Below are 13373 nucleotides of genomic sequence, written 5' to 3' on the forward strand. Positions count from 1 at the left end.
GGGACAAGAGCTATCATGTTTGTTAAAAGGGCAATTCCCTGTCTTCGTCATGAAATCATCTAAAATTTGATTGCTCCCAGGAGAATTTTATAAGTGGGGCACCTGATGTAGGTTACCACAGGCTGGTCTTCACTACAGGGAGATCGACGCTGCTGCAATCTAGTGAAAACCTGTTAAGTCGACAGCAGAGCGCTCTCCGGTTGACCCCGGTTCTCCAGCTCCCCAAGAGTAAGGGAAGTCGACCGGAGAGCGTCTCCAGTCGACGCAGTGAAGACACCGGGGTAAATTGACCTAAGCTATGTTGACTTCAGCTATGGTATTCACATAGCTGGAATAAAAAAGGAAATGAGTACTTGTGGCACCTTAGAGACTAACCAATCTTGAGTAGTTGGAGTAGTGTAACTTAGGTCGACTTACCCCCATAGTGAAGACAAGCCCTTTAAGTGGCCAGTGAAGCAGGAAACTAGGTGAGGTTCCCTAGAAATGATCCTCTGCAGATCTAGCATGGGTGGAGATCTCCCAAATGCAGGGGATCTATGGGGGAAGGACATACCCGGATTCTCGGAGGAGCCATCCTGCCTGGATTACTGCCTCACCATATAGTTAGGCAAAGCCAATGACCTCATGACTCCAAGTCTGTTCTTGCTTGCTCTTTATTTTATGCCCTTCCACAAACAAGTACTTATAATGTCCTCCCAGCATAGGGTATTGTTAACTGCGGGCTGCCACAATCTGTCATGAACTACTGTCCTCTGGAAGGGTACTTAGAGGGACAATGTAAAAACTTCCCACTCTTGGTGATTCCACGCTCTTTGGAATCCAGGATACTTGCAAGTATTTAAAGGGAGGCGATAGAACTGGACACTTAGTGGCAAAAGAAAACACAAATAGGTTCACCTCTTCAATACGCATCCTTTCATTTGTATTTCAGCACCATCCAGAATAAACATGCAATACAAGCCCTTCCCCCAGAGCCTGAGGGTCATGAAAACAGTGAAATACAGTGCAAACTTTTTTTTTGTTTGTTTTGAGAATCTCAAATTCCTCGTCTTGCTGCCTCTGCAGTCTAGAATGGTGGAGTTTTCTTGTTTCTGTTTTTTGGCTTTTCTCTTAAGATAAAGTCAGAATTGTATCTATTGAATGGCTTTGTTTTATGAAAAACACTATGCTGGTGAATCAAATGTTTCCTGTTTATCAGTACACATCAACCCAAGTATCATTTGCCAGCACAGACCACTATTATACTGTTTGATTTATGTGACATTGTTGTCTGAAATTGCTGATGCTGTACTAAATTTCCTTGTTTTGCAAGTGATGGAATAATAAGTAACCTTGTGGTGGGAGGGGTGGGTGGGAGGAGAACAAACCAAGCACTGTTATCTGCAGCTTTGGGATTTTCATTGTTTCTGAACTCAGAACTGATTCTGACAGCTTGGTACTCCTCCTGCTTGCCATATGAAAGGGCTGCTCCCTCCATGGGGCAAACAACATGTCACGTCTGCTCCCCTCTCTGTTCTCCCCCTATCTACCCTCTGCCCACAGGAGTTTAGCAGTTGGGTTTGTGTAATTAGGGATTCCCCAGCCCTTCCCTAACCTCATCCCCAAAACCTCTTTCAATGCTGGTGGGAATGGAGTCCGATGAAGCTCCACTCCAGTTCAGTCACCTGCTCCACTTCCACTGTCTGTCAGACCTGTGCCCATCGGTGGTGGAGTTAATGGGATTTGCTCTTCAGTTATTCCGTTTACTTGTACACATTCCAAATCTCCAACAAGTAGCTTCAAACCATCCTCTATTTTAAATTTTAAGCAACTTAGCAGAAGAATGTTCCCTATTTCCCATTCTCAAAGTGCCAAACAGAGCCTGAGGCCTGGGTTGGATGATATTAAGTTCTGCACTAGCAGTAGGTTTAAGGTTCAGTGTCTCACAACCCTGAGGAGCCAAAAACAAGCTTCAAACCATTGGAAAGGGCAGATTGCCAGCTTCCTAGAAGACATAAATTTCCTTCTAGCCCTGAAGAGACCTGAAATACTGACCTTAAAATCAGCTATTGTTAGGTGGAAAGGAGCTATTTTAGTTCACGGTCAACACTTTACACCAGGCCATGAGCACTGTACAGAGGACCTATGCTAAGTGAGTTGTTAGGTTTTACAGGAGAGCTGTGACAAGTAATCCCAATAACACTTTGTAAAATCTCAGTAAAATAATAGAATAGCTGTTCTGTGACATCATGGCATATAGAGAACAACAGGCTGGTACTGCAGAGGTTTTATCACCACTGGTTTGAAATGCCTCGCATTGAGTAATGCAGCCCTCCTAAACTCATGCTTGTAAAACCACACTCAATCAGAAGAGGTCTATAATACAGTGGTGAAATTTCCTGACATAAATACAGTATATTTGTGTGTTTAATTACATATCTTCCCCATCAGTTTCTTTGTTCGCCACCAGTTTGTGATGGTTTTAAATGAACTTTTGCCGCCAGACTGATAACAATGGAAGATCACTTGAAGGATGTTAAAGTGACCCCTCCCAAAGCACAGAATTGTCTGAGCAGGCTGGCTGCTTGAGCAAGGCGGTCTGGGTTCTGTTCCCAGTTCTGTCACTCACCTGCTGCATCACTTCCCCTCTGCTGCTCTTGCCCCCACCTCGATCCTTTCTCCTGTCTCTGTTATCTGAACTGTAACTCTCCAAGACCAGCCGTGTCTCACTGTGTTTGTATAAGGTCTTGCACTGTGTAGCCTTCATCTTAGTGGGGGACTGTAGGCACTGCAGTACTCCTTAAATAATAGGAAGCATGGTCTAGTGATTAGGGCATTAAGCCGAGGACTTGGGAGACTTGGATTCAATTCCCTGCTCTGCCACAGACTTTGAGACCTGGAGCAAGTCACTTAGCTTCTTTGTGCCTCTATTCCCCATCTGTAAAGTGGGGATAACCACATTACCCTACCTCGTGGAGGGTGTTGAGGATAAATAAATGTAAAGGTTGTGAAATGCTCACCCACTATGGTGATGGGGTGGGCGAATTGTTTCTTGATGCCACATATGGCGATCCATTAGACTCTGAGCAAGAACCAGCCAGCAAAGTACATGAGAGAGAAGATGCTCGATGCTACCTCCGAGCACTGGCCCACCCTATCCAGCATCCCATCTCTAGTTGGGGCCATTTCTGATGTTTTGGGGAGGAGGGGAATTCCCCAGCATACCATCTTCTCAAATCGGAAATATATGGTACCCACCTGTAATTTTGGGCCCTAAAATCTATTTATATTGGGTCCACTTCACTTACTAACCATCATCTGCAATCATTCAGTATTGGTGACTTAATAGGAAAACGTTCCTTAAAGAACTACATATTCTCTTCTTCCCCAAGGAATCGATGTGGTGGTAGTAGCGGTGAAAGAATACATACAGTTAAAAACACAAATGGGATGATAAAAAAGTGTTGTCCCCCTCAGTACACTAATTCTCAAGTACTGGGTTGGAACTTGGTTAGCTCAGCTGACCAGCAACGGGTAAGAATCACACAAAGATGGATTTTGTTTTGGGTTTTTTGTTTTTTTTTATCAGGGCCATATGTTTGCAGCTGCAATCTGTGCTTCAGGGAGGGACAGGAACACTAGCAGAAACTCTGATATTTTGTATCGTTCGCACAAAACCAATCACATGTGGTGAAAAAAACCGGCGCAAAAGAAGGGCACCCATGCTTCACTGTGCAGATGATCACTGCTGCAGCCGGAATCCTTTCCTTAGGAGGAATCTGAATTGAATACTCTGAATCAAGGGATACATGCCTGTCAGAGCCCTGAGGTCTAGTTACAGTATTTAGAATATGGCCATCGTGCAGGCAGCTACCAGTCTAGAATTAGAGGCCACTCAAGAGGTAAGTGAAGCTTTTGACATCTAGAACTACCCCCCTCTGTTTATAGTGGGGGTTTTCCATTAGACACAAGGTTTCTATTCTATTTATTCCGGTTCTTATACCAGTCTGGCACTCCATTGTCATGGGCAAGCATGTTTGAGGCCTTCCTTTGACACACGTTGACATAGTTAGATTTGAATTCTTTCAGGGCAAAAGACAGTAAAAGACCCTTCATCTTGGCCAGAGATTTCTGAGGCAAAACTGCATGTAGTTCCCATTAAAGATATGAAGAGAACACAACCTCTCTGAAGTGCAATCTTTCCTCCCCATCAAAAAAAATAAGGGTTCTCAAACTACTGGAGAGGATTTTACCTGCCTTTGCACACTGCTTTACAGAGTTTCCTCTGAAGTTATATTTTTAGGCTTGGCAGAATTACATTGGGGAGAGTGGGGGAGAGAGAGATTACTATTGATGTTTGTTTTTTTGTGTATTTTCCAATAATAGGTTGAAATGTTCAGTTGTGCAAAATTATGGGGGGCAAGTCAAACCATTATTGATGTTGAGATTCAAGAATTTAAAGTGATTATAATAAGTAAAAAACAAATTGTCAATTTTGGAATTATTTAAGCTCAGTACCAATGCGGACACAAGAACAAATGGATATAAACTGGCCACCAGGAAATTTAGACTAGAAATTAGACGAAGGTTTCTAACCATCAGAGGAGTGAAGTTTTGGAATAGCCTTCCAAGGGAAGCAGTGGGGGCAAAAGATCTATCTGGCTTTAAGATTAAACTCGATAAGTTTATGGAGGAGATGGTATGATGGGATAACATGGTTTTGGTAATTAAATATTCATGGTAAATAGACCCAATGGCCTGTGATGGGATATTAGATGGGGTGGGATCCGAGTTACCCAGGAAAGAATTTTCTGTAGTATCTGGTTGATGAATCTTGCCCATATGCTCAGGGTTTAGCTGATTGCCATATTTGGGGTCGGGAAGGAATTTTCCTCCAGGGCAGATTGGAAGAGGCCCTGGAGGTTTTTCACCTTCCTCTGTAGCATGGGGCACGGGTCACTTGCTGGAGGATTCTCTGCTCCTTGAAGTCTTTAAACTACGATTTGAGGACTTCAATAGCACAGATATAGGTGTGAGGTTTTTTGCAGGAGTGGGTGGGTGAAATTCTGTGGCCTGCGTTGTGCAGGAGGTCGGACTGGATGATCATAATGGTCCCTTCTGACCTAAATATCTATGAATCTATGAACACCACATCAAAATATGCTATATACATATCCTTAACTCAAACTAAGTTCTTAAGCAGCATTTTTCTCACTTTGCCTGTCTGTAAATTTCTTTTATCAATGCAAATATTTTTCCCTCAGTTTGTGTGCATTTGATAAATATTTATTTCACCAATAGAAATCAAATCCTTCCAAGCCAACATACGCACAACCCAAAAGGCCCCAGGTACCTCCTTCTAGACATTCTCTGCAAAATTGTAATTCAGCGAAGTCCAAGGATTCCCCGGAGGGAATACAGCTAGCTCGGTCAACCATAAAGATTATACCCAGGGATGTACTGACATTTTGACAGTTTCCCTGAAAATTTCAAAGCTGTATTAACTCTGGATTTGGTTGTTCAGCAGCTACTTTGGTTACTTTTTAAATTGATTTTCCTGGTAACCATCTCATCTCATCTGTTCAAAGCTGAGAGCTTTGTCTTGTCAACTCCCCTCGTTTTTTGTTTGTTTGTTTGTTTGTTTGTTATGGTTTTTTGTTTTGTTTTGGGGTTTTTTTGTTTGTTTGTTTGTTTGTTTTGCAGGCCCAAAGTGTCCCTTTGCCTCATTCCAGAAAAATCTAATTGTACCGTTCAGGTAGAACATGCTGTTCCCAAAGACAGAAAAAAGTTAGGCACAGCAAGGTGTCTTACAACTCACTGACGGAATGCTTCTTCTGAGGGACCATTCTAGATGGGAAAAGTAGATCCGCCTCCATGTGAATTTTAATCCATGGCCTTTGTTTTCAAGTGTCATTGAGGCAGTCTGGGATGCAGACACCTGTCCACTGGATTGAGACCAAAAGCTGTTTCATACAGGTCATTGAATAAACATCAACTAATGAGAGTTTTCAATGGCTACTGATTTTAGAGAGATGAAAATGTAATTTCCCATTACTAACATCCAATCTAGTTCTTGTTAACTCTGTGTCAGATCATGTTGCTTGTTCTTGGCATTTTTTTGATGGCTACAGAAGTCTCCTAGAAAGAGCAGTAGGGTGAAAGATCTGGATTTCTCCAAAAAGCTTACTTTTATCAAAACTTACTCGCATCAATACCAAGCAGTTAAATCAAGGATGAGTAATACCCATTAGTCAGAATGACAAATAGTATTTTAAAAATCCAACGTATAGGAGACACATCTCATTTAGCCCTAAAATATTTGCATGCCATGGCACTAAGACTTTTCTGAGTTTCCGTGATCACTGAATGTCCTAATGGGAAGGATTAAGTGAACAGTATTTTATAATAATTCAGTGTTCTTCACAAAAGATTGTGGGAAGTTTTCTGGAGTAGTTGGATGAAAGAATGAGCTCTAGGAAACATTTCAGGAAGAACCATTATATTGCTTGACAATATATAGTAAGGAAAGAGAGGATAATTGACTTTCCAAATGCTCTTACAGAGCAATAGAGACAAATATTTAAGTAGTAACAATTTGATGTAAGCATCTGCACTTCACTGTAGAGTTTACAAATGTTTTTCTTCCAGGCATACTTTAGTAGGTACACTGTGCCGTGCTACACGGCTACCTTCAATTAAGATGATAAACCTGTAAAAAGGTTTAATATCTTTCTATAACTATCACCACATTTGTTAGGGTTAATTTATAATATTTTGGGTGGGGTTAATTTTTTAAAATGATTAAATGTGCAGCCACCTGCTGCAAAGCCCTTAGACTGGAATGCAAATGAACTTTTATGCTTATAGCAACCCTACAATATCTAATACAGATTGCCGTAATTTCTTAGAAAGCATGTCTATTAATTTCTGATTTCTTAGAAAACGTGTCTATTAATCACTGATTATCAATAGTTACCTATAAAAGTTGTCTTAATGGAAAGTGTACTCCAAAAATGGGTGGAGACCAGAGAACAGGTCCTCGATAGCCAACATAACATAGACCATCCTAAAAAGTGAAAAATGAAGGCAATCCTTTTTCCACGAAGGCTGAGATTACCTTTCTGTATGAGTAGTATTACACACATTAAGATAAGGAGGACTTGTGGCACCTTAGAGACTAACCAATTTATCTGAGCATAAGCTTTCGTGAGCTACAGCTCTAAGGTGCCACAAGTCCTCCTTTTCTTTTTGCGAATACAGACTAACACGGCTGTTACTCTGAAACCACACTTTAAGATATATGCAGTATGTATTATTGTATAGCCCAGATCATCAAAAGATGTTTGGCACCCACAATAGGTTTGTACTATTGTCACAGAAGTGGTGGTAACTGTGTGCTGATATTGTGGTTGGCCATAGCACCCACTTCAACATTTGAGAGGACTGCTTATTCTCCTGCCATGACTAATCTGCACTGTTGTTTGCTTATCATGGTGCCAGAAAGCTGCAGCTTAGATCCGCTCCCCATTGTTCTAGGTGTTATACAAATATCTAGTCCCTGTACCAAAGAATTTGCTGTCTAAATAGATGAATAAAGATGGGGGAGTAGGGAAGAAGTAGTATCATTCCCATTTCACAAATGGGGGAACTGAGGCACAAAGATTAAATGACTTGTCCAAGTTCACATTAGGGAGTTGGTGGCAGAGCCAGAAATTAAACCAGCATCTCTTTTGGTCCCTGTCTCTTACCTGTAAAACCACTCTTCCACATCCTGCTTGTTAGGGATGCATAGTCACACGACACATGTCTTCAAACGTATCCTGTGCTCCTGGAGTCCCCCTGTGGGTGGTCGGAGAGCCAAACTCAAGCTGTGACACTTCTGCTCCAGCTTACCCACTTTGCTTCTGTCTTTAATTGTATGCACGTACAAGCGGGGCGGAACTCTTCTCACTAAAAGAAATTCTAAATATAACCTCTGTAATGTGCAGAATGTTTGTTTGATCTTCCCTGTGAATTAAATTAAATATACACTGAACTGTTATCTGCAACCTGCCTGGTCACTGGCACACTTGTAATGCTGTCTGTGTCTCTATCCACCAGCAAATGAGGTGTAGGTGAAATGGATTTAGGTGGATTAAAATGAAAGCGTTAATTTTTAAAGGTATCCTAAATGCATAGTGCCATATTCTCTGCTGATGTAAATTGGTATTGATACACTAAGTTCAATAGGCCAATGTCAACTTACTCCAGTTGAAGATCTGGCCCTTAATACAGAGAAGATGGGAGCTGATATATCAAATTGCAATACTTCTTTCCAAACAATTTGTCTGCTCTCTTGACAGACTTATGATTTCATACCTGTGCAACTATTATTAAAATATCTTTCAGACCTCTGGCTTTGTCATTCCCTTCAGGCATTCCAACCGTATCATATCTTCTTTCTCCTGATAAATCACCACCATCTTTATTCCTGACAATTTTGCATCTTCCTAACAGCCTGGATTTTTCTCCTAATTCAAAATATTTGAATAAATGGGGACTTCTCTCAGCTCCTGTAGTGTAATGTATTTTTATAGTGTAATATAATATAACAGTAAGTAAAACATCCTTGGCTCATTTTCAGAAATAACTGGTGATTTTGGTGTGTCCAAATTTCAGGTACTCAACTTATCATGATTCAGCGGAGGATGCTCAGCACTGCCTGAAAAATCAAGCTCCTTTTTAGATGTCTTAAATTGGGCACTCAAAATCACTATTCATATTTGAAAATCTAGGATACTTTTTATTAAAAAAAATTAGAAACCAAATATTTAAATCTCTTTAGTTTCTTTTAGTATGTGGAGCGCCTTGACAACCAATAAATGACAGGGAACCTGCAGGTAACTTAATATATATATTTAAAGATAATAGAGTGCCTACAATATGTTCATTTAAACTACTTATGGTGGCTCAGTTCAAAATTACTGTGCATTAAAATCCACTGAATGCCACAAGCCTTCTAAATTAGGAAGAACATGTCAAGCGATATGTGGAGATGGGCTCTTGTACAAGAGTAGTTTACAGTGAGAAGAATGAGTATTGTTCCCTGGAGTACATACATCCCAGTTTGGTAATTCCGTACCAGCTTTTACTATTTCTCTCCAAACACTTATTGTCTTTTGGGTTTTTTTATTTGTTCCATTGTGCATCTCTATTAGATATTTCTCATGGGCCAGCTATCAAGAAACACCCTGCTGTGCTGTGGTGTGGCGAATGAAGGCATTTTCAACCATAAACAAGGTATTGTGTGGTTTAAAAAAACACCCTGACAATGACAAGTCTCAGATGGCTTGTAATTGTTTAAATGTATCTTACTTGTATTGCTTAGAGATATAGTGTCTTTTGAGAAACTGACCAATTTGACAAAATATTTAAATGATCAGGCTGCTACAGGGTAGATTAGAAGATGTTTTTTATGAAGCATGTTGCATGCTTATTTGGTGTGGTCTGTGAATCAGTCTGTATGTATCTTTTTTCCTAAGTCTCTCTTTCAAAAGAGACTATTAGATTCCTAAGTCCTATTGACTGTCAGTTAGAGTTAGGCACTTACCTGTATGGGACTTAGCCTCTTAGTCAGTTAGGCACTTTAAAAAGGTTGGGGTAAAATTTAATTGAGTTCAAGAGTAAGGCTTGACAAACTTTTTATTCTCATGGATGAATGTTTACTCACCTGTGGGACTATTTGCATGCATAGGAGATTGCTAGCATGACAAAATTCTGTAATATGGCAATATATTGGCTGGCTGAATTCATTATTTGCCTTTGATTTTTTTTTTTTTTTTTTGGCTGCTGGATAGTTATTTTGTGATTCTCCATCTGATTAATTGCTAGGGTGCCTAGAACTTTTTATAAGGGGTGTGTTATTTGTTGCCTAAATTGCAATGATTGATTATACAATGGATAGCAGTACAGGAAACTGTATCATAAAGATGAGGGAATAACAGGACGTTCACTGCCTATAGTATAATTAAGAATGTACTCAAAAAGCAATTGAGAGAAACAATATTAATGAGGTCTAAAACCATTGTCTACAAAGAAGTAACAAGATCTGCCTCTAGGTAACAAATGAACACTTGGGACCTACATTCATCATAATTGTTCTGATGCTTTACTGGCTTAGACAGTGTGTGTGCCTGCTTTCCTGTGCAGATATTTTGTCTGGGGAAGGACACAAGGGATACCCGTTCCTTACACACCTGAACTAGGTTCTGAGCAAAGTAGTAGTCCCTGTGTTTATGGTGTGTAAGATCAGTGCCACAGTCAGCACTAATTGCCCCGCAGCTAGTTCCACACTGGCCAGGCGTGGAGTGAAGCAGAATGCTGTGTCCTCTTCCAGGATGGTACGGTGGCTGCATTACCTGGAGCTCGGGGAGGCAGGTTACCTGTTTTTGAGGTGTGACTCTGCCAGAGCTCCCCCTGAAGTGATGAGCCCCCCTCTCTCAGCCCCAATATGTGGCTGTGCCTTAAAGGCATATTAGAGCCCCTACTTTCTCTTGTTCAAGTCACAGTTGCGTGATATCTGAATCAGAGGCCACTCTTGACCATGTTGCCCCTAGTAGTCCTGTTTTTCCATCTGACAGTTCATGGAAACGGCATAATAGCTTGAGGTTTTTGAGTTATCCATTGGACATTAGTTATGCCTGTGTGCAGCCTCTGAGGTGAGGGGGTGGTATTGCTTCAGAGTCCGGCTGTACCAATGCACAGGCATTACCAAGAATTATCTAGAGGCACATCTTTGACCCATGAGTGAAGTCTGAGAATGGGCTTAGCACAGAGGATTTCTGCAGGGCTAAGAGGGGCAGAATTCCCCTTCCTCCACCCCCTCACTCCCAGACAGGATATAGACTACCTCAGTGCAGCTGTTGCAGCCCATGGACCATAGTTGCAGCCCATGGACTAAACATACTCGCTCAGTGGCCAGCTTTACACTGCAGTGGAAACACAATGGTCCTGTTGCATCCAGGAACGTCCGTCACCCAGTGATTCCTGCATCAAGCTTGCATCTTGTGGCTGAGCTACGGCATATTGTTTCCGAAGTTTACAAATAAAGGCTAACATGGGTGTTACAGAAAGGGAAATCATTCCTCAGCTTCTCACTCCTAACCACTAAATTCACCTACATACTATCTTATAGCCTGGGGAATTCAATTCCATTTTCTTTGAAACTTATCCCTTGTGTCAAAGTTATTTTCGGTTTCTGATCACTCTTGTAGTCAGATCTGTGACAAGATCAACCAGTGGTGGTCACTTTTTTTAGTCCTCCACTAGATCCCCTCATCTTGCAAACCTCATCCTTCTTCCTCCTATATTTGCATTTAGGGCCCGCTTTCATCTCAGGCTCCCATTCTCCTCATGTGGCTTCTCCTATCTCTCTCTCTCTGTCTCTGGTAATCCCCTCTGCCAGCTTCTCATACAAGTGCAGCTCTTCTAATCTAGCGGAGGAAGGTATAACACGATCCAATGGCTGGAAGCTAGAGCTAGACACATGCAAGCATACATTTTTGAGAATGAGGGTGATTAACCAGCGGAACAATTTACAAAGGGCCATAGTGCAACCATTTTTAAATCAAGATTGGATGCTTTTCTAAAAGGTATGCACTAAGAATTATTTTGGGGGCAGCTGTCTAGCCTGTGTGCTACAGGAGGTCTGACTAGATCAGTGGGTCTCAAACTTTTTTACTGGTGACCCCTTTCACATCACAAGCCTCTGAGTGCGACCCCCCTCCCAATAAATGAAACACACTTTTAACTATATTTTAACACGATTATAAATGCTGGAGGCAAGCGGGGTTTGGGGTGGAGGTTGACAGCTTGCGACCCCTCTTGTAATAGCCTCGTGACCCCCTGAGGGGTCCCGACCCTCAGTTTGAGAACCCCTGGACTAGATGATCACAATGGTCCCTTCTGGACTTAGAATCCATGAATTCCCCTTCTCTGGTAACACTACCAGAGACACAGAAAATGGAGATACAGAAAACCGTAATCACCTAATCCGCTGAAGGGCTGTCTGCCTGTAGGCAGGAGAGTATAGCTGCAAATCCTGCCCAGTGGCACAGCACACTTGCCGGGGGGGTGTTATTATTTGTTTTTTTTGACAAAACAAATATCAGACTTTTTTTTAAAAAGGCAGTGGACATGCTTGAATCTACTGCCATTTTGAAGACAGGCTTCTTAAGGTCTTCAGGAGAACCTATAATACCTCCATACTGCAGAGGACTGTATCTGCCTTCTAAAATGAGTGACATGTGGGGCGTGATCCAAAGCCCACTGAAGTCCAAGGGGAATTTTTCCACTGACTTTAGAGGTTTTCATTCAGGCCCATATGTTTACATGGTCCATCTATTTCCTTTGATTTCTCCCTTCCCCCCGCCCCTCCCCCGACCCCCGACACACACACCCCTGTCCCCAACACCCAATATTTGTGGTGGTTTTCACTTAAGCTAAAAATTTAGCATGACATTATAACTTTTTTTTTAATTGTATGTGCACAGTAGAGAACACGCATTTGATTAAAAATAGACATCAGTTTCAAACAGTGAGGGGAAAATACTCTTAAGGTTGGGGGAAGAAGAAAAACCACTGTGCACAAAACCCAGTAGCTATGCAGAACCCTTTTACTGCTTTTCTTCCCTGCCCTTATCTCAGCTGCAGAGCTGAGACTCAGTGGATTTCTTTGAAACAAAATTAGCAAACAAAGGTTATGTCTGCACTACAGCTTATGCCAACATAATTTAGGTTGCTTGGGTGTGAATAAACCCCCCCCCCCCCCCCCCCACACACACACACCCAAGCAACCTAAATTACTCTGGCATGAGCACTCATATGCACAGCACTATGTCGGCAGGAGAGCTTCTCTCACCAACATAGCTTCTGCTGCTCTCTGGTGGGGTTTTTTTTTATGCCAACAAGGTTCTCGCCCATCGGCATAGAGCGTCTTCGCCACGCATACTACAGCATCATACCTGTCTCGGTTCAGCTGGCCACTGCAGCACTGTACGTATAGACATGGCCTTCGTTTGATTTGCTTGGCAGAACATGGTTTCAGGTTTAAAAATAGGACAACCAGCTCTGTGTGTTGCACCAAAATTACCGTAGCCAAACATACAGTGACTCCTCACTTAAAGTCGTCCCGGTTAACATTGTTACGTTGCTGATCAATTAGAGAACATGCTCGTTTAAAGTTGCGCCATGCTCCCTGATAACATCGTTTGGCACCCACCTGCTTTGTCCTCTGCTTGCAGGAAGAGCAGCCCGTTGGAGCGAGCTGATGGGGGCTTGGAAGCAGGGTGGACCGGCAGCGCCCCCATCAGCTCCCTGCTCCCCTAAGTTCCCTGTGCAGCAGCCGCCCAGCAGGC

The 13373-nt window shown here is 42.1% G+C and overlaps 1 protein-coding gene across 1 annotated transcript in view; it reads left to right on the top strand.

Moving 5' to 3' along the window:
• Positions 1-3830: 3830 nt before the first annotated feature.
• PAK5 (p21 (RAC1) activated kinase 5) overlaps positions 3831-13373 on the top strand; it is an 87872-nt gene continuing 78329 nt past the window's right edge. The window contains exons 1-2 of the mRNA XM_077812053.1: positions 3831-3881; positions 9177-9258. Coding sequence (XP_077668179.1) covers positions 3831-3881; positions 9177-9258 — 133 coding nt within the window. The remainder of the gene's footprint in view (positions 3882-9176; positions 9259-13373) is intronic.

The sequence above is a fragment of the Eretmochelys imbricata genome, chromosome 3, assembly GCF_965152235.1.
Source record: "Eretmochelys imbricata isolate rEreImb1 chromosome 3, rEreImb1.hap1, whole genome shotgun sequence".
NCBI classification, from domain to species: domain Eukaryota; kingdom Metazoa; phylum Chordata; order Testudines; family Cheloniidae; genus Eretmochelys; species Eretmochelys imbricata.